The 21,082-nt window shown below is 39.7% G+C and overlaps 1 protein-coding gene across 2 annotated transcripts in view; it reads left to right on the forward strand.

The window, feature by feature from the left end:
* drc9 (dynein regulatory complex subunit 9) overlaps positions 1-21,082 on the forward strand; it is a 32,511-nt gene that overhangs the window by 1,659 nt on the left and 9,770 nt on the right. Inside the window, exons 1-5 of one of the 2 annotated variants that reach the window (XM_026287832.1) lie at positions 3,194-3,345; positions 19,956-20,110; positions 20,284-20,412; positions 20,515-20,596; positions 20,823-20,984. In XM_026287832.1, coding sequence (XP_026143617.1) covers positions 19,995-20,110; positions 20,284-20,412; positions 20,515-20,596; positions 20,823-20,984 — 489 coding nt within the window. In that variant the 5' untranslated portion in view covers positions 3,194-3,345; positions 19,956-19,994. Of the gene's footprint in view, positions 1-3,193; positions 3,346-19,955; positions 20,111-20,283; positions 20,413-20,514; positions 20,597-20,822; positions 20,985-21,082 lie in introns of those variants that run through there. The other variant, XM_026287831.1, reaches the window with a different exon arrangement.

Genomic DNA, 21,082 nt, shown 5'->3' on the forward strand with positions numbered 1-21,082 from the left:
TTTCAGTCAAGAGTGATTTTCTGTCTTTCTTTTGTTGCTTGATTAACATCAAGAGCTGTTTCCATTGCCCTATTTCAAGTTCTCCTTTCTCTTTGGAGTGTCCGAAGAAAGGAGCTGTTTGTGAATAGATAAGACCCCTAAAGTTGCAAAGACAAAAGTGTCAAACACAAAGAGATATTCTTTATAAAAGTTAAAATTCATCCACGCCCCCTAAAACGGCTCGTTGAAACACGCCTCCACATGCCTTTCTGAAAGAGCTTCTTGGAACTCTGTAAGGCTAATGTTTCTAAAGCTTTTCCTGTTTTCTCTGATGCTGCCTCCACGTGCTACCAGAATGATGGTTAATGTGGTACAGTATTTACAAATTGTGTGTAAAAGAAATGTGAAGTAGATCGCTTGATTTTTCAAGCTCATAATAACAAGTGGGACAAGTGGGAAGTTTGTGATAGCCCGCCAAGGCACCATGAGGCCAGCTGTGATGTTATTTCTATTGTGCCATGCTCCTCATCTGTGTAATTCATAAACGCACATGTACAGCAAGATTACTGACTTTTAAAATGAGTAAGTTTTCTGTAAAGATAGCAGGCTTGTACTAATAGTGGAATGTTCATTTATATGCCAGAGCATGAGCTCTTGAAACTCCACCCTCTTCTGAAAAGGGGGTTGGGGGAACAGCTCATTTGCATTTGAAGGGATAAACACAAAAATGGTGCGTTTGGCTCATACCCTAAAAATCTGAAGGGTATTTTGAGCTTAAACTTCACATACACAATTTGGGGACATCAGAGACCTATAGGCTACATCCTGTGAAAAAGGCCATAATAGGTCACCTTTAAGAAACGAACCTACAATAGAAAAGTATGGTCGTTTCTACTCCCAACAACTGGTGTATGCAAGTTTTTGAGTAAGTAGCCTGAACATGCCTGCATCATAGTAAATCATGTGGAGAATTATGACAGCATTTTGTTCATTTAAACTTTCTTGACCAACAACCGAAGCACATTAGGCAATCGTTAACCAGTAAGATTGCAGTGCTTATGTGAATGGAGGAAACAAAAATTAAGTATATAAAAGGAATAAAATAAATAGGGCTACACAAAATATATTTCTCTAAAATAATTAGCCAAACAGATTAAAAAAAGTAACATTTTGCTAACTTGCTGACTTGACATTCATCATCAAAAATGCATTTCACCAAACAAAAGTTATGCTTAATGTAAAAGGTCTGCTGTAAAATCAGTGTGCAGTGTCCCGACAAACATTATTGCACATGTGAATAAGAATAGTTTAGCAACAAAATATTCCAAGACAAAAATGGAAACGTTTGGATTCTTGTCTAATTTGAGAAAAGCTTGTGAGCCCAATGCCGTTTCAGTTTTGCTGTAAATAAGTTTATTTTAGCTTGATGTTTATTACAATGCGGCTGGCTTGATTTGTGTTTTATTTTAAAGTTCCCGTTCTTCGTGATTCCATGTTTTAAACTTTAAAGTTAGTTTAAAGTTATTGTGTAATGTTGTTGTTAGAGTATAAATAATATCTGTAAAATTCTAAAGCTCAAAGTTCAATGCCAAGCGAGATATTTTATTTAACAGAATTCGCCCTACAAAAAACGACCCGTTTGGACTACATCCCTCTAGTTCCTGCAGTAATGACATCACTAAAACAGTTTTTTGACTAACCTTTGCCCACATCAATACACAAAAAAGGGGGCGTGGTCTTGTTGCGCTCTGACGGAGAACAGGAAGAGCTGCGTTTGTGTTTGTTGCCATGTCGTCGAAACGTTGTTATTTTCATCTCAGAGTCCAATGACCTTTGTTTGGGCTTCCCAGGGACGCTTTACTTGGAGATTAATGGTCACAAGTTATGTGTAACTCGGTTCCCGAAAATTATAATCCACATGTAAAACTATGTGCAGCACATTTTGCTGACTACAGCAAGCTTCCTCAATCTCAATCAGTTTAATGCCGGATTTGCTCAAAGATTATTCTTGAAAGATGGAGCAGTTCCCTCTTTGTCTGGAGAAAGTGTTGTTTATAGACCACAACCGGTAAGTGTATTTTATTATTTAAGTTGGTGCTTTTAAAAGTTTCTTTAACTTATTACACAAAGGGCAACGCTGTTTAGCTTTGTTAACTAGATGTTAGGGCTGTGCAAAAAAATCGAATGCGATTTTCATGCGCATCTCGTCAGTGATTATGAGTACATCTCCAGCAGTTTTCAAAACAAATCCTGCCCACTTGCCTCTCAAATTTACCCCAATCGGGTTTCCAGGAGAGCAGCACTTGCTCAGCTGGTGTCGATTCACAACACAGGAACCGCTGGCCTAATCAGATCTCGATGCGTATTTCTGAAGGAGGCACTTTATAGAACAGGGAAGTCATCAGCCCGTTTTTATGACAGTGATAGCGGTATACAGATATACACGGTATACTGAAAAATACTGTTTTTTTACACGCAAAACATGAACACATGTTATATTGCACACTGTAAACTCAATCAAAGCTTCAAAAAAGCACAAAAATGGGATCTTTAAAGTTTAATATACAATTTTATAGCTACTTATTTTTCATTCTTGTTCAGTAATGCCATTTAATTTAAAGTAGCCTATTTGTTGTGGAGCATCGGGAACTAAATAGGCTGTATGTTTTTAATGTTTGGAAAAGTTTTGCTATATTTACTGTTAGCACATACTACAATTTTAACATGTTTCTATCATTGTTTTAACATGTTGGTAGCATGATTTAGAATGAATTTGAATGAATGAAGTTTCGTAACGCACTGGAGTGTGTTCACTTTGATACACACTTGCAAACATGTTTATTTAGTTCTTTATTTTACAGGGACAATGCAGAATAACATTACAGATGCTCTCTACATGCAGGCTTCTAGCCAGTGGCCCCAGTCACTTCTAATCTTATATGCTTTGTTACATTACAACTGTAAACAGTATCATTATGTTCTTTAAATTGTGTAATATTTATAGACAACTATAATCTCTTTCTAGTTAAATGTGTGATTGTCGATGTTTTTTTTGTTTTTTTGTTTTTGGCACCTCAGATTATGTTCATCATACCCTTTAGCTAACAAGCAATCTGCTGTCTGCAAAATCTGAGAAAATGTATGAAATTTGAGACCTTCAAGCACTAATCTGTTGTTGCCTAATATGCCTAGCACAGCGGAACTGACAGAACAGAAGTTCTTGAGCCTGTTGGGGAATCAGCTGCCAGAAAGTGGCTGACTGTTGCTTTGTAGTGCAGAACAATGCCAAAAAGCCCTAACCGAGAAACAGGAGCATCCAGCAGGAAAGCCTTCCCCTTCTGTAAAATTTGGTAGTCAAACTGGCAAGTGAGTGAAAAAGTTAATTTAATGTAAAAAAAAAAAAAAAAAACATAACCTTAGCAAATTATTCTGTGCTCCAGGCTGTGTCTAAATTGTTTGCATTTGCCACCAAAAATTAGGCAAAGCACATGAAAGATTTGGTGGAGAACAAAAGGAGGCTACAGTTGAGAGGCAGTGAGATTTAAGCAAGTGGCAACCTCCTGCTCTCCATCGTGAAGCCCATACAGAAGTGACTTAAACTGTAATTCGTCAACTGGCTGCTAGAGGCTGGCTGTCAATCATATCAGTCCTAATCAATCATATCAATCCCAATCAGTCAGTCCCATAGACTCCCCATGTTAAAATGCCCCCCCCCCCCAAAAAAAAAAACATGTTTACAGCCTGGTTCAAAAAATTATTTTGGTCTATATAGCTAATTTTGCCCTTCATGACAACTGTGAGGGTTGTGATTTTTTTTTATATAACTCATCAGTTTAAATTATATTAAGCTTTAACGTTTTGCATAATTAAGGGTGCGGCCACTTGAGTGACAGTTGGGTTGCAGCAACTGTCACCGGCGTCGATGCTAGGTGGCCGTGGTTTCAACAACCAGCGCCTCCTTTTTGCCCATTTTCTTTTCTTTTTTTAATTATAAATGCAAACACTACAAAGATGACATTAATGATATAGAACTATGTATAGAGTTCACGACATGTATCAACAATATATACAATGTCATCTGAACGTACAAAACAAACAAACAAACAAAATGTTAATTAACAATTGAAAATTTTTAAGAAAAAAAGAACATGAGGGTAAGATATAAATTTATATTTCAATTAGAGTAACGTTATACAAATGAAAGTCATTACAAATTGAGGTTGGTTTTTCTCGCTTATTTACAGAGGATGAAATGGTATTAAGATACATTTTAAATTCTTAAAAAAACAACAAGAAAAATTGGTTTGTTGTTGGTGAATTTACATTTATGGTTATAGAATTACATAGAATATACATTTTCTTCATAACAAAAGCTTTGTTATTATTAGAATCAGAATTTAATGCTACTGAGTTTTGAAAGGAGTCTTCCAAAAACAGTGATGTGTCATCAGCCAATTGACTAATGATTAATCTGCATTTCCACCAGTGATGCCTTTTAGGTTACTCCTTTTTAACGGCATATAAAGAAATTGCACTGCAATTAAAAACAGATAAGAAGACACTGGGCATCCTTGATGCACACCACGATTTAGAGAAAACCTGGGAGAAGTACCATTTTTTTGTTTAATTTAACTATTGCTAATCTAAAATGTCTAATATTAATCTTATATTATTAAATATGTGTCTATTTTGCATAAAGCCGGATTGTGTTTCATCAGTGATAGAATGTAATACTGCCTGGGGGAAGTCGTGGCCTAATGGTTAGAGAGTCGGACTCCCAATCGAAGGGTTGTGGGTTCTAGTCTCGGGCCGGACGGAATTGTGGGTGGGGGGAGTGCATGTACAGTTCTCTCTCCACCTTCAATACCACGACTTAGGTGTCCTTGAGCAAGGCATCGAACCCCCAACTGCTCCCCGGGCGCCGCAGCATAAATGGCTGCCCACTGCTCCGGGTGTGTGCTCACAGTGTGTGTGTGTTCACTGCTCTGTGTGTGTGCATTTCGGATGGGTTAAATGCAGAGCACAAATTCTGAGTATGGGTCACCATACTTGGCTGAATGTCACTTCACTCAATACTTTTTATAATCAATGTTTAACAAAGTTACTGGATGCCAATTATCTAATAAAGTAATATTTTAACTTGGCTTGGGAATTAAAGTGATCAGCCCTTGGCATAATGTAGGTGGAAGAAAGGATTTATTTATTCTTTCCTTAAATAAGTTTTAACAAAAATGGGCTATGTTTTTACTTAACATATGATAGAATTCTGATGTTAGACCGTCTGTACCCGGGGATTTATTAGAATTCTGATGTTAGACCATCTGTACCCAGGGATTTATTCCTTTTTAAAGATTTAATTGCTTCCTCGATTTCTTTTAAGGTAATGGGAGAATTAGTGTTACTTAATTGACTAATGGAAAATAACGACTCAAAAAAATCATGAGCATGCTGTCACACACCACACTTTAATGAAGAGAAAACACTCAGGGAAAACACAGCTGAGGTGATATGACGTGAATGCCCAGAATCCGAGAGACCTAACTCAAAAGCACAAGTCCTGGTGTACTTCAGGGGGATGAGACTAAATGGCCACTGACAAATGGCTGACGAAGATGAAGATGAAGATAATCTGAGAACTGGAGATCGGGAGTCGGATAAGTATTACACATATGCGATAGACGAGACCAGATGGTTAGGTGTCTGTGAGTGTGGGTTTATATGCATCTCTTGATTGGACAGAGGCATGTGCAAGGAATTAATACTCAGGTGAGCTAGAACGGGAAGGTTGAGCTGTAGGGTCTGATGCTGGTTGGTTGGCTGGATCAATGACAGGACCCCCTCATCCACGAGCAGCTCCTGAAGCGGGATGATGGTGGCGACAAGGACGTCCTCTCCCTCTGGGTGCGGGATGATCGGGGTGGTTGATATGGAACTCCTGGAGTAAGGTAGGGTCTAGAACATCCTCACACGGAATCCAGGACCTTTCTTCAGGACCAAAAGCCTCCCAGTCAATAAGATATTCCAGTTGGCCTCCTCGTCACCGTGAATCCAGGATGCCGCATACAGTGTAGATTGGGTCTTCCTCTGGTTCAATTGGAGGAGGAAGTACCTCAGCCACATCAGACCCTGGGGGAGAAGGGAGAAGAGAAGGTTGGTGAGGTTTTAGCTGAGATACATGGATGGTCGGAGTAATTCTACAATTTGGGGGTAATTTTAGACGGTAAGTGACAGGATTGATCTGCCTTAAAATCGTGAATGTGCCTATGTATCTGGGACTCAGCTTGCAGCAGGGCAACGTCAGCCTCGGTGAACGTCAGCCTGGTTCTTGTGCCTCCTGACTGCCCCTTGCAGAATGACATGTTCAGAGTCCCAGACACTCTTGCTCTCCTGAAACCAATAGTTGACTGCTGGGACGTCCGAGGGCTCTCCTTACCAGGGGAACAGAGTTGGCTGGAAAACAAGCACGCATTGGAAAGGTATTAGACCTGTGGTGGACTGGCGGAGAGAGTTTTGAGCGTACTCGGCCCAGGGAAGACACCGGCTCCAAGTATGTTGGTGGCCATGGCAGTAAGAACTCAGGAAGTGTCCGATCTCCTGTATCTTCATTCCGGTCTGACCATTTGATTCTGGATGGTAGCCATATGTTAGGTTTACTGATACACCTAGGAGACAGAAGAAGGCCTTTCAAACTCTGGAAACTAACTGAAATCCTCGGTCCTCGGTCGAGATTATGTCTTCGGGTAGCCCGTAGTTCTGGAATACCTGATTGAATAGGGCTTCAGCAGTTTCCATGGCTGATGGCAGTCCCCTTAGTGGAATAAGGTGACAGGCCTTCGAGAAATGATCTACGACCACAAAAAATGCAAGTGTAGGAGTTAGAGTTGGGCAGATCTGAAATGAAGTCCACTCCTAGGTGTGACCAGGGTCAGCGAGGAATAGGCAGTGTAAGCAACTTCCCCTCAGGAAGATGGTGTGGTACTTTAGAGATGGCACAGGTGGAACATCCCTGAAGCAGGCTCAGTGAGAGTTGCTCAGGTGATTTGATCATTTAGAGCCCAATGGATGGGACTGACGATGATGGCTGGAGGGAGAATGGATTCTGGTAGATGGGTAGCTTGGTCCGGGGCATGAATGCGGGAAAGGGCGTCGGCCCTTTGATTCTTTGTTCCTGGATGATACGTCACTGTGAATTTAAACTGGAAGAAGAATAATGCCCATCTGGCTTGAAGAGGGTTTAAGCATTTAGCTTCCCGGAGGTACTCCAAGTTACGATGGTCAGTGATAACTTCAAATGGATGGTTAGGTCCCTCCAGCCAGTGACACTATTCTTCCAATGCTAGTTTGATGGCTAAAAGTTCTAGATTTCCCATATCATAGTTCTGTTCTGCCGGGGATAACTTCTTGGAGAAGAAGGCACATGGTAGGAGTCTTGGTGGAACACCCTGCCGCTGTGATAACACCGCTCCCCCACCTGTTTTAGAGGCATCAACTTCAACAATGAAAGGTAATTCCGGGTTAGGGTGGATCTAAGTGGGAGCAGTTGTGAAGGCTAATTTTACCTGGGAAAATGCCTCTGGAGCTGCTGGAGACCATGATAGATGCTTGGGCATCTTCCGTAGCAGGGAAGTGAGGGGAGCTGCTAAGGCACTAAAGTTAATGTTGAAGCGGCTATGAAAATTAGCCTTAATAGAAGTGGAAATTAACCACCTTCTTCAGGTCCATTTGTATACCCCTGGCATCAATGATGTAGCTCAAGAACTGAATAGAGGAGCGGTGAAATTCACATTTTTCAATTTTGAGGTACAGGTGATTTTTCCCTCAGTCTTTGGAGGACCTGTGCAATGTGGAGACAATGAGCTGCCTCTTTCTGCAAGTATAGTAGGATTTAATCGATGTAAATGATCACAAACCGATGCAGGTAGTCCCGGAACACCTCATTCACAAAGGCCTGGAATACGGAGGGTGAGTTGGCTAGCCCATATGGCATGACCCGATATTCATAGAGCCCTGAACATCTCATGTGATGCTGGTACCAGGGGAAGGGGATATTTGTACTGTACGGTCTAGTTGTTAAGGGCCCAATAATCAATACATGGTCTTAAGCCTCCGTCTTTCTACAGAGAAGAAACTGGAAGCGGCAGGGAATGTAAAAGGGGCGATGTAACCCTGGCGAAGAGCCTCTTCTACATTATTTTCCATGGCCTTCTGTTCTGGGATGGAGAGTGGATACACTCTTCCCATAGGTAGGGTCGCACCAGACAGCAGTTCAATTGCACAGTCCCATGGTCTTTGCAGTGGCAAAGGGGTGACTAGTTGCTTCCTGAAACATCCTGGAATGCCCTATACTCTTCTGGGACTTCTATATCGTGCTGACCTTCGGGACTCTCGATAGTTGTGGCCTGGAGGAGTACCTTGGTTGATTTAGTAGTGGAAGAGGGTCTAGTAGGGAGTTGTAGAAAACTTTCAAAGCAGGAGTCACTCCAAGAGAGGATTTCACCAGTAGTCCAGGAAAGGTGAGGGTTATGCTACTTTAGCCAAGGGCGTCCCAGGATGATATCTGCAGTTGATCCATCCAGCAAGGAGATCCTTTCATAATGAATAACCAAAATGCGTAGGGTAAGGGATGGTGTACAGTGGATAATAATACTTTTTCCGAGAGGTTTCCCCAGGATGGAGTGTACATTCATCTTCTGGCAATGGATTTGCGGGATATGGAACTGGCTGATGAAGTTCCTTGAAATGAAGTTCCACAAGCTTCCACGAGCCTGAGTCAATGAAGGCATTTGCTGAATTGAAAATTGTGGCAGAGATCACTGATACATGAAAGTAGACCTATGAAGCAACGTCAGCCCTAGAGGTCAGGCAACTCACCGCTGGATGAGGCGGATGAACGGGGCATTCAGACATGAGATGGCCTTCTGCTCCACAGTTATGACATAGGTGTTGTTGAAGCTGTCTTTGACGTTCAGCAGGAGAGAGATGGAAGGAGTCAAAATACAGATGGCTGATGCTGGAAGTAATTGGCACTGGTAAAGATACTGCTACTGCGGTGGTGGTAAATGAAGTAAGAAGGGTAGGTAATTCCAGATCACAGGCTGTTAGCCTCTGGGCTACAAAAATAGATAGCTGGATCAGATTCTCCAAACCAAAGCTATCATCATAGATGGCGAGATGTAATCGGAGAGATGGGGATAGCCCCTGTCTGTAAGCTGTGATGAGAGCTGCTTCATTCCATCCGCTTGCAGCAGCTAAGGTGCGGAACTTCACTGCATACTCTGCCACAGAGGATCTTCCTTGCTTTAGGTGATATAACTGGTCATGTACAGAAAGGGAATTTGCAGATTGATCAAATACTCAAATAGAATTTGTACAAATCGTAATTGAATTTGGCACAAAAATTGGCAATGGCCTTTTGGTCTTCACAGAGAGATGCATTAAATATAAGCTTTCTAATCAGTTTTTATTTTCACTTGTTGTTTTTCTAGTCTTTAAAAATAAGAAGAATTTTGCTCACCTTCCTCAGTCCATCTTTTTCGTGATCTAAAAAATGCTCCCTGGGACTTTCATTTATAAATCTAATGCATTTTGATGATGAGCAAGCTTAACTTCTTCAGCTTCAGACAGAACAATTTTAGATAGAATATTTGAGATTTTACATATTATAATGCCCTCTTTTTTATTTTTACTCATTTTGCTACTAAAAGTACGCAAGTACCAATTTCACATTTCATCACAATTCCCAATTACTACAAAAACTGTTTTCCTTATTAGCTTTTTTTCCCATTAATTAGTGATTATGAAATTCATTTTATTTTAAGTACAAATTAGAATTATCAGGAGACTTTGGAGGCCATCTATCTAAGATGTTATCCAAAGCCACGTTAAAATCCACTCTGAAAACTAAATAAGAGTTTGGTTATTTGGCTAGCAAATTTAGAACATGTTCTAAATTTGCTAGCCAAATATCCAAACTATAGGTTTTCATTATCTTTTTGTTGATTAAACCCATAAATATAAAATAATAACAATAATAACTTTTACATTCTAAATTTCCAATTAAAGACAAATATAATGTCCACCAGGATCGCAACATACAATCTTTCCATCAAAACGGTTTTTAAGAATACAGACACCAGCTGCGTAACTTGTTTCATGAGACATCCATAAATCAGATCCCCGATTGAGATCTCCAGAAATTAAAATCCTCTTTGGTTGAGTGTAGGGGTGTAACGATTCACTCGTTTTCTCGATGCATCGATTACAAACCCTGTTGATTCATATGCATCGATCTTGAAACATGATTTTTGAATCGTGAATCGCCGATCTTGGACAGTAATCGATTCAAAATGCTAAGAATCGAATGAATCGCGATTTCTATAGCGAATCAATGCTTTCAAAATGTATACACATTAAATTACTACACGCACAAATTAATGGAGACCTTGAAGAGTGTTCGTGAATCGTGCCTCTTATATGTCCTTCACCCGCTCCACTGTTTACCGTGAGACTGTCACAGGATTGCGCTCGCGCTCCGTTCATCTCTGACGCAGCTGACGTGTGGTCTATAGGACTCGTGGCCAGTAATAATAACGTGAAGTAGTTTTACTTTTCTGTAGTTTGTCAATGGTTCTCTGCATCTTACTGACGAGTTACCGGAGCCGTCGACAGCTGTATTTATTGCATGGAAGGAGCAGAAATGTAAGTGCCTAAATCATACGCACAGATCCATTGAATGATAAATGTTTTTAAACAATGCAGATGAACTGAATTTAGGAAGGAAACTTTTAAAATTAACCACAGCATTAACAACGACCTTGAAATAAGGGCTCGATATTAATCTGATAATCAGATGCATGAAAGTAGCGTTTGTTTCATTAGCAAACAGATATCTGGCACGTTTTCTCTCAGAATCATTCGCTGATGGAGAGGAAAAGTTAAATAGAGATGAAGACGTTTTCACACTGAAAGAGAAGCGATCTCGCTCTCATAGACGTGCCAGGCTATATCTGCAGCTAAACTGAATAAAAGCAGAATGAACTGATGAAACAAAACAAAAAACCCAGAAACAATTGATGAATGATGCAGTGCTAATTGACATTTATTACAGTACAGAAAGTATGTAAGTAAGTATATTTTCTACCTTATTCTGTGCAGAAAATTTAAATAATTGCTAATTAAATGTAGCCTAGTATATATAACAATCATAAAATTGCCATTAGGAAAAAAATATAGATTACAAATGATTGATTATTTTCCAGCAGTGTATTTGATTTATTACAGCTAATTAAAAGTAATTAAAAAAGAAGATAATTCCTTGTAAAAAAAAAAATAAATAAAATAACAATAATAATAATAATTATTATTATTATATAGGCTACATACATAAAATGATTGTATTGTATTCTGAAATTATGGCTACGCCCCTGGTGTGACAAAATGTTAGCTTATACATAATACTCTTTAAGCTCTTTTTTAAAAACTTGGCTCACATACATTTTTACGTATGCCATGTCGCATCATTAAACTAGCATTTAACAATGGACAAAAGTTTTTTTATTTATTTTTTACTAACCTATGGTTCTCTAACCATACATGCTACTGTAATTTGCCCCCTGACTAAGCATTTAAAGAATTTAGTAGAAGCATTTAAATAATCCCGTGAATGCACTTCTCAAAGAATGCAGAATCGAATCGTTTTAATCGAATTGAATCGAATTTAATTGTGAATCGAATCGAATTGAATCGTTCTAAATTTGCAAAAATCGTTCTTGAATCGAATCGAAAACATATGAATCGTAATCGAATTGAATCGCTACCTTGCCAAAGATTCACAGCCCTAGTTGAGTGGTATTCTTGCAAAAACAAGTCAGATTTAAATAGTTTAAGAATACAACAAATGCTTACCTTTTTGTAATGTTTCTTTGATTAGTATTAGCCTGCAAGGCGCTTTTTGTTTTCCTTTTTTTCGGACATGCCCATTGTGTCAAGTAGGTATCGCTGCAGCCCGGAGACCTCCAAGTGGGAGGAACTTTTGCCGCTAGTGGGCGGGACTTTACAAATGGGCGGGGTTTACGCGGAAATTTCAAATTGTGCATTGCCGGGGTGCGCGCAAATGAGGATGGCATAAATTAGCGATACTGATGAAAAACAGATTTATTGTTTTTCATTGTAGTTTAAATTGTATTAACAAGAGGTTCTTATTTAATTTTGTGACAACTGCAAACATTCAAGTATATTAAATGATATTCATTTCATAATTACATCAGTTTCAAGAAAATGAATGAGTAATTTAAAGCAATAAAATGTTTACTGTATGTTAATGTTTTTCTTTAATGCAAGTTTGTAATCTGAGGGATAATTATATTGTTTAGATTGTTACAACCCCCTTGGCTCTAGGTGAAACAACATTACAAAAGGCCACACATGGAAGTAAATTTGACAAATAAACATTTAATTTAAAAAAAGAAAAAAATCTAAATAGTAATACGAGAATTAATAATAATAAAAAAAAAACATTCCAAGACTTAAGAGGAAAATATTAATGGTACTAAAGTCCAATTTAAGACACTCTTTTCTCCATCTCCTTTTTATCACCAACTCAATCACAGGTAATGCTCCACACCATTCAAAATTCTAATTTTATTTGTTATATGACATGCAAAAGCAGTGAAATTCAGGTCTGGCATACTCTTTTTAGACTGTGCAAAAAATAAGAGAAAATTTAAATACAACTAATGAAACAACAGGAAAAAAATAAAAAGTTTTTTTTTTTTGGGAGAGATAATTAAATACAAATAATGAAATATACACAATATTAAACTATTAAACTACTACACAGATGATTTGTAGAGATGATACACAGAAACTGCTACACAGATGATGTGCAGAGATGTAAACAATGTGCAGTGAGGAGGAGTTGCATAGTTAGGTTGTGTCAAAAAAAGTGCAGAGTGCAGAGAGTTATTGGGTAGCCCTAAACAACTAGTCTATAAAGTTCAGTGTGTTTAATGTCCATGTTTAGTAGTCTGATAGCATGAGGGAAGAAACTCCTCCTGAGCCTCTCTGTTTTTGCCATCAGACTGCAGAAGCGTCTGCAGATTTCCAGAGTGTTTGGGGTCTTTAAGGATCTGAACAGCCCTAGATTTACATCTCCTGTTGTGGATTTCTTGCAGAGAGGGGAGAGATGTTCTGGAGATGCGCTCAGCTACTCTTTGCAGGGCATTTGCATAGCTGCTTACTCTCTCCACTGGGGTCCCATTAATGATGATTGGGGTAGATCCACTGCTGCCTAAAATAGAAAAGAGTTATTGTAAAATATTATTACAATTTACAATATGACTGTTTCTACTGCATTGCTGAAATAAATATAGGCCTGGTGAGCATCAGACTTCAAAACCATTACAAAATCTGTCCAACCCCATACTGTCCGGTAGAATAGATATTTAAGGAACCTGAGGTTTTAACATTCTTGATTTTTATCAGCATTGGAACACTTTGCTGCTGCTTTCACTCCAAGGCTATGGATTATATTTTTACTGGAATGAAGTGTCATTAGTCACTAAACATTCAGTCCAATGACATCCTAAAATAATTCACTGTTGACAAGTTAACATTTACTAAAGTACAATGATAACATTAATGAAAGTACAGTGAGACGTCCACAGAATGTAATGTCATTTACATTCCAACATTTGTCATTTAGGACAGTCTCTGACCATACCCCTGGAGCAATTTTAGGACAAGCGCTGTTGCAAATGTCCACCTTTAAAGTATGAACATAATTTATCCACACAAAGACCCACTCACACACACACATTAGTCAAAATTCTTCAGACACAATAAATTACACATCTTGATGAAAGAACAAAAAAAAAAAGGTTGAAAGAACAAAAAAAATCAGGAAAGTGATCCTTTGGGTTTGCAGAGAGAGGCGGTAACCAGGTCATTGAAATTTAACTTCTGGCCACCCAGACTTGAACTTTCTGTAACACAAAGTTTACACATAATATTTTTGTTTGTTGGTGTTTACTACAATGACAAAATTAATTTTACACCTTATAGGCTACTGTTGATATGTAATGCATGGTAGTGAACACTGCAGTTATCTTCATATATCATCCACTGTTATTGAAACATGAATTTGGTAATTAAACCAAATGTTTCAATTGCATTAGATTATTTGAATTAACGTTACACTTAAAAATAGATAACATTTTAAAAATATAACAGCAGGTTTTGAAACAATGACCAGCTTTGTTAAAGTCAAGCATAATCAGTTAGGAGTTTTAACTAAGACTCATTCTTATGGAACACTGTACTAAATCTATTAATAGTTATTGATAGCTTAAATATCAGTGCAGTTATAATACATAGGACTACATATTTTACGTAACGTTAGTCTCAATATGCTTATGGTCTTCAGTGTCCATAATCTGCAGCGTAAATCCTAAATATGTATTGCAGAAATATTTAGCACAAAAGGGTAACAGACACAATAAAGATGTAATTTATCTGTGCTGCTAATGCTGTTTTAACGTGCTCTCGGAATAATCGTATATATGAGTTTTGAAGGTAAAAACTGCACATGAATGTCCTCCCATTTTCAAACTGGAATGCAATGAGCTTGTAATCATGATTTAACTACGTCAAGACTAAAACATCAACCGCCAAGATACTGCACTTTTTCACAACTTGTAATACGTTTTACAACTCTAAACTTACCCCATTCAAATTCCTCTTTCTTGATGCTGAAAAGCCTTGGGAAGTTGACGTCGTCTTTTTTTTTTTTTGGTGGGTGGGTGGGGATTCACAGCGTGCATTAACCCCATGACATTAAATAAACCAATCAAAAGACTCTGGAGGTTTGTACAGCCCACTTGGAGCTGAAGTCCCACCCATTTGGAGCTGGCTCCGACCTCCGTTTATACCCATCTCCATTGTGTCACTCTTTACAATTTATCTGGGAGTGACGCACTGCTCTCCGCCCACTTTTGGCTACAAAAACGCTCTTCGGAAACCTATGGGTGATATCAACTACATACTACATACATTTTTTTATACAGCCTATGGATTTAAGACTGCCTTATCTCTTGACATAATGCCGGTGAATCTTGTTCAGTCTTGTATATCTCGAGACTGTTTTGGTCAGTGCTCGCTCATGTCCCAGTGCAAAACCGGGACCGGGTAGGCGGATTAATAGGAGAAGGAAATATGGGCTTTATTTTAGACACATGAAAGGCGGGATGAATTCTCCTGTACGCAGGAGGGAGTTTGAGGCGGACTGCCACTGGGCTAATGATCTTGGTGACAGTAAACGGGCCAATAAATTTGGGAGCCAATTTATTAGATACGGAGTGGAGAGGAATATTCTTAGTAGAAAGCCACACTTTTTGACCCACAACGTATACGGGAGGCCTAGACCGGTGGTGATCGGCTTTAGCCTTAGTGCACGCCCCCACTTGGAGTAGAGTCTCGCGGGCTCTAGTCCAAGTGCAGTGACACCTCTGGATGAAGGCGTGAATAGAGGGGACCGCGACTTCGGATTCCAGACTGGGAAAAATAGGTGGCTGGTAACCTACACTACACTCAAATGGACATAGGCCCGTAGCTGATATTGGTAAGGTATTGTGGGCGTACTCCACCATAGACAATTGTTGGCTCCAGGAGGAAGGATTCTTGGAAACCAAACATCGCAACACCCTTTCCAAATCTTGGTTGGCTCTCTCGGTTTGACCATTGCTCTGGGGATGAAACCCTGAGGACAGACTTACAGTCGCTCCCAGTAATCTACAGAATTATCGCCAAAATTTGGACACAAATTGGGGTCCCCTGTCGGAAACCACATCTATCGGGAGGCCATGTAAACGAAAGACGTGATCTACAATGGTTAACGCTGTCTCCTTGGCTCAGGGTAATTTGGGCAAGGGAATAAAGTGGGCAGCCTTCGAGAACCGGTCCACCACGGTCAAAACTACCATGTTGACCTGGGAGGGCGGTAAAAATCTAGAGTGATGTGGGACCAGGGTCTCGAAGGGACCAACAGCGGTTGAAGTAACCCATCAGGGAGTCGATTGGAAGTCTTACCAGTGGCACAAACTGAGCAAGCCAAAACAAAACTGTGAATGTTGTGAGTCATAAGTGGCCACCAGAATCGTTGCTTGACCAAAAATTTAGTACGGTTAACTCCGTACTAAAGCCACATTAGAGCAATGTCCCCACTCTATAACGTTGGACCGTAATCTCTCTGGCACAAATAAGCAATTCGGTGGGCACCCGGGCGGAGCCGTTACCCCTTCTAAGGCTGTCTTGACCTTCGATTCCCATGTGAGTGTGGAGACCACTAATGTCTCAGGAAAAATACACTAGGGAGTGGATGGGCGTTTGCAACGGTCAAAAATACTTGACAAAGAATCGGGTTTAATATTTTTGGAACCCGGGCATTACGAGATAGTAAAGTCAAAACGTCCGAAAAAAAGTGCCCACTGAGCCTGCCTGGAGTTCGACCTTTTGGCAGTGCCAATGTATTCTAAATTCTTGTGGTCTGTCCATACAATAAAAGGAACCCCCGATCCTTCTAACCAGTGGCGCCATTCCTCCAATGCCATCTTGACTGCTAACAATTCTCGGTTACCAATATCATAATTTCGTTCGGCAGGAGATAAACGGATCTCTCGTGCTGACGTAGCTCAGCGAGCCTTCTCTTGATCAGATGATCAGCGGTAACACCCACATGAAACAATCAACATGACGTAACATGAACCCAGCAGGAGACGGTGAATTCATGAACCGTGACACATATAACATAAACAGTCAACAAGATAACTCAACGTTACTTTGAGGCTGCATTGTCTACTCTAATTCTGAGGAAGCATTTATGGGAACCTTTTTGGTAGCTCTTGTAGCAGGGGGTTCAGACAGAAACCATTAGGGCAGCCATTACAGGAATCTTAATCAGTAGCAGGAAGTAGCAGTAAATCTCATTAGCGGGAACCTGGTGGTGCAATTAAATAAATTTTGGTGCTGGGTGGACATGACATGGTGGATAGCACATAGACCAGAGCAGCCATTGCAAGAAGTTTTGGGGTGTCCACAGAAACTTTAGGGAGCACTCGTAGCAGGGCAGCCAATATCTCTGGAACTGGAGCAACCTACACAGAAAGCACTGAGACAGGCATGACAGGAGTATCTGGGGCACTGAGCATACATTACTGGGAGCTCAAAGTCTGGAGCAGCCTTTACAATCTTTGGGATGTCCATGGCTGGAGGAGATATTTTCTTGAACTGCTGGTACAAGTGATAAAGGGGTCACATGATGCTGCTAAAAAGAACATTATTTAGTGTATTTGGTGAAATGAAATGGGTCTATGCAGTTTAAGGTAAAAAAAAAAAAAAATACACTATTTTCCACAAAGGCCTACTGTACATTATTGTTTCTCCTCTATGCCCCGCCTTCTGAAATGGGTAGATTTTTACAAGGCTCATCGGTCTGAAAAGCGATGTGTGATCTGATTGGCCAGCTATCCAGTGCGTTGTGATTGGCTGAATACCTCAAGCATATGACAGAAATTTTACGCCCCTAGAGCCCTAGAGTGAGCTGCGGCCTAGAATGAGCGGAGGCCAGCTTGTGTGAGCAGAGGCAAGCGGGCTTGAGAACGGCTCAGCCAGCAGATTCTACGAAGGAGTGTCCATTGGGCTTGCCTCAACCACATGTGACGACCCCGGGCTGGAGTCCGCTTCACCCACGGTGAAAATTGATCCGGTGATCCACAATGCAAAGTTGATGAATTTCCTCAGTGACCAGCAAGGATCAGCTCCAGGCATGATGAAGCGGAATCGCACTGATAGAAATGTTCTCTTGTGCACGCTCCACTTCTTCAGTTCTCATATACAGAGTGCGATCATTTCTCAGTGCTCAAATACATACAAAGCAGTTAAGATGTCTACCTGTAGAGTATCTCACGTAAATGTAGTTGGATGTAAACAGATGGGTGAAAACTTTTGTGTGTGTGTGTTAGTATTATATGCATGGCTTCTATCTTAAAGGGACAGCATTCATTTATTACCGTATTTTCCGCACTATAAGGCTGTAAGAATTACAGAAACTTCAGACACTTTGATCTTCTGAGATATACTAAGGACACACAGTGCATTAACATACAGACATCTGTTCTCACATCTCACTGAGAGAAAATGCAGGAAACGCCTCTCTCACATATGCAACAGTTCCTACTCATTCCATTCCTTCCCTTCACATAGCTCACTCAGAATGGTCAATAGTAGAATATAATGGTATATATTACTGCAAGTGATATTTACAGTCATGTTTGGTGTCATTTGAATTGTCTCAGTGCAACTGGTACAATGGTGTCTGTCTTACAAAAGTAGATTAAAAGATAATTCATTTCCTAAGAATTAAGAGATATTCTGTATATCTGTAATGGGAGGGAGTGCCCCTTCCTAGGGTCCTCCATGTAAATTACCTTCTGTTCCCATTGAGGTGTAAACTACCCTGGTCTGGGACCTGACCTAATGCAAATTCCAATTGTTAGTTTCTGTCTTCATCTCGGGGGATGTTTGTGTGAGGTATTTAAACGATTGCAGCAAAAGGATCAGGGCCTTCTGTAGCTGGAATGAGCCCATAGCATGAAGTGTGTCCACACACTTCATACTATGTATTTTTCTAAGAGTCAGGTATGCATCTTTTACTATTAGATTCATCTTTGAGAATTTGGTGTCTAGTATTGATTTGATATCTATGAATTGGCTATGTAATTGGCATAATCCTTACCTGACTGATAATAAATTGTTACATTTGATTTACTCTGACTGACTCTGAAACTATTTTCTCAAGGAGATTAAGTGAAGGCTATGTTTCCACAAATCTGCGTCCAGGGTTAAGTGCATACTAAAACTCAGACTAGATGGAGCATGGGGCGCATCAGGTGAGGTTTTAGATTTCTGGCTAAACCGCTTGACTTTAGTTAAGTTGTACTCAGTTGCATTAACTATGGGGGGCTAGTAACAGTACTGGTCATAACCGCTGGTCATTGTCTCAGCTTTAATTAAGTTGTACGAAGTTATAAGACTGTCGGGGGAGCTAGACAGATAGTGCTAGCAGAAGCGCTGATTATTGTTTTGAGCTTTAACTAAGTTGTACATGGGTAGCTGAGGGGGACTAAATGGATTAGACATAAACCTCTGACTACTGTTGAGACTGGCGAGTTTGTGATCGTGGGGCACACGTAGAAGAACGGCCGTCGTGGGGCACCCTGAGCGACATAGATTCCTAATGAACGAGTAAAATAAAGTAAAGAGTTAAATTAGAATAATCAAATCTCAGAAGAATAACAATAATAATTAGAGACCAACAAACAACCAATTTGCCTTTCAACCTAAATTCGAGGTCATACTAAAATGGAGTCAGATTAGATAAGAAAATGGAGTCAGATTAAATAATAAAATGGAGTCAGATTTGAGCTTAACCTAAACTGAATAACTTTACGCGCTGAAAGACAGAACACGCAGGAAGCCTTCATCCAGCACCGGATACCTTCCTTGGGCCGAGTGCCTGGACCTTACAGGCGCACCAGATTATAAGGCGCACCTTCAGTGAATGGCCTATTTTAGGTCATCAAACAAAACAAATTTTTAATTTTTTGATCAACAAAACAAAAACAATGCACGTGTGTAGAGACCATTCCACTCATTAAACCTGAACAGACTATGGACATAATAGTGAATGGATGGGGAGAACACAGGGCAAAAACTGTTTGCTACAGCTGCATAAGGTGTAATTTCGTTCCTACTTTAAGACCATCCTCCAAACGGAGTAATTACAAATGATGTTTCTATGTCTCTGTCATTTTAAAACAATTGCAATAAATAGTCAACAATAACAATAGTCTCATGATAAACATGTCATCCTTCTTGTGTTTTATCTTGTTTTTACTACATTCTATATCACTCTCTTTATTTAGAAGCAAAGGACCGAACTGCATCTGAAAACAGCTCGACTGATGGCTGGGAGCAGTTTTTCTGATTTCACAGGAGAATTACACCAATCCCAAAAACAACTTAGTATTCAGGAGAGGCTATTTACTCCTGACAACCTGGCCAAAGTGCAGAAAGACAGGTGAGTACACATCACTCTCATATACTGTTGCGACACTATATGTAATTAACACATTTGGCTATTGTTTTTTTATTTAATGTCATTCTGCATACATTTTGAGTTTGAGCTCACATTTTATTGTATTTTTATAATGTTTCATAATCCATTTTAATGTAATCTATGATCCAATATAGGCAATTTGTGTCAGATGTGATAAATGGGCTAATGGTTGACCTGCAGGAGAAGAACTCTTTTCAGAGTCTCTTTTCGGCAGTAGAAGAGCAGCGAAAGAAGAAAGCCCAGCTTCTGGACATAATAAACAGGTCTTAACATGAAGTGACCAATCATTCACCCCAACATATCACATGATTATAATACAGTATATAACCTAAAACAATAAATATGCACCACATTGTAAATTGTAGGGAGGAAGAGGGTCGACTCAGGATTAAAGCACTGCAGAAAGAGTTACTTGACATTCACAAGCAAAAAACAGAGGAGTGTGTGGTAATCTCCTATTTTTTTTCCATACAAACTTTTTATTAATTAATATTTAATTTGACTTGAACACCATTTACATAATATAGCAATGTTTGAACAATATGACAATTGTTTCAAAGTTGATTGAAAAAAAAGTATTGCATTGTCTTCACCTACGGACTTTGGTCAAAAATTTGAGACATATATGCATGTTGTTTATGCAGTCTTGCTGAAAAGACTGTTTTCTTCTCAGAGGCTTGAAGAGTTGGTGGCCTACCTGAGAGACCAGGTACAGGACATAAGAGTGCGGTCAAACCGACAAGGGAAATTCGTGAATAGCTGTGCTGAACAGCTGGTCTGCCAGGGACTGAAAGTCAACAGTCAGAAAGAGAAGGAACTGGAGGATGAAGTCGGGGTGTGTATCTATGTAGCTGCATCATGTTGAGCCCTTGAAACTACATAGAAGTAGAACACTATAGCTATATATACAGTGGGGATCGAAAGTTTGGGCAC

The sequence above is a fragment of the Carassius auratus genome, chromosome 18, assembly GCF_003368295.1.
Source record: "Carassius auratus strain Wakin chromosome 18, ASM336829v1, whole genome shotgun sequence".
NCBI lineage: Eukaryota > Metazoa > Chordata > Actinopteri > Cypriniformes > Cyprinidae > Carassius > Carassius auratus.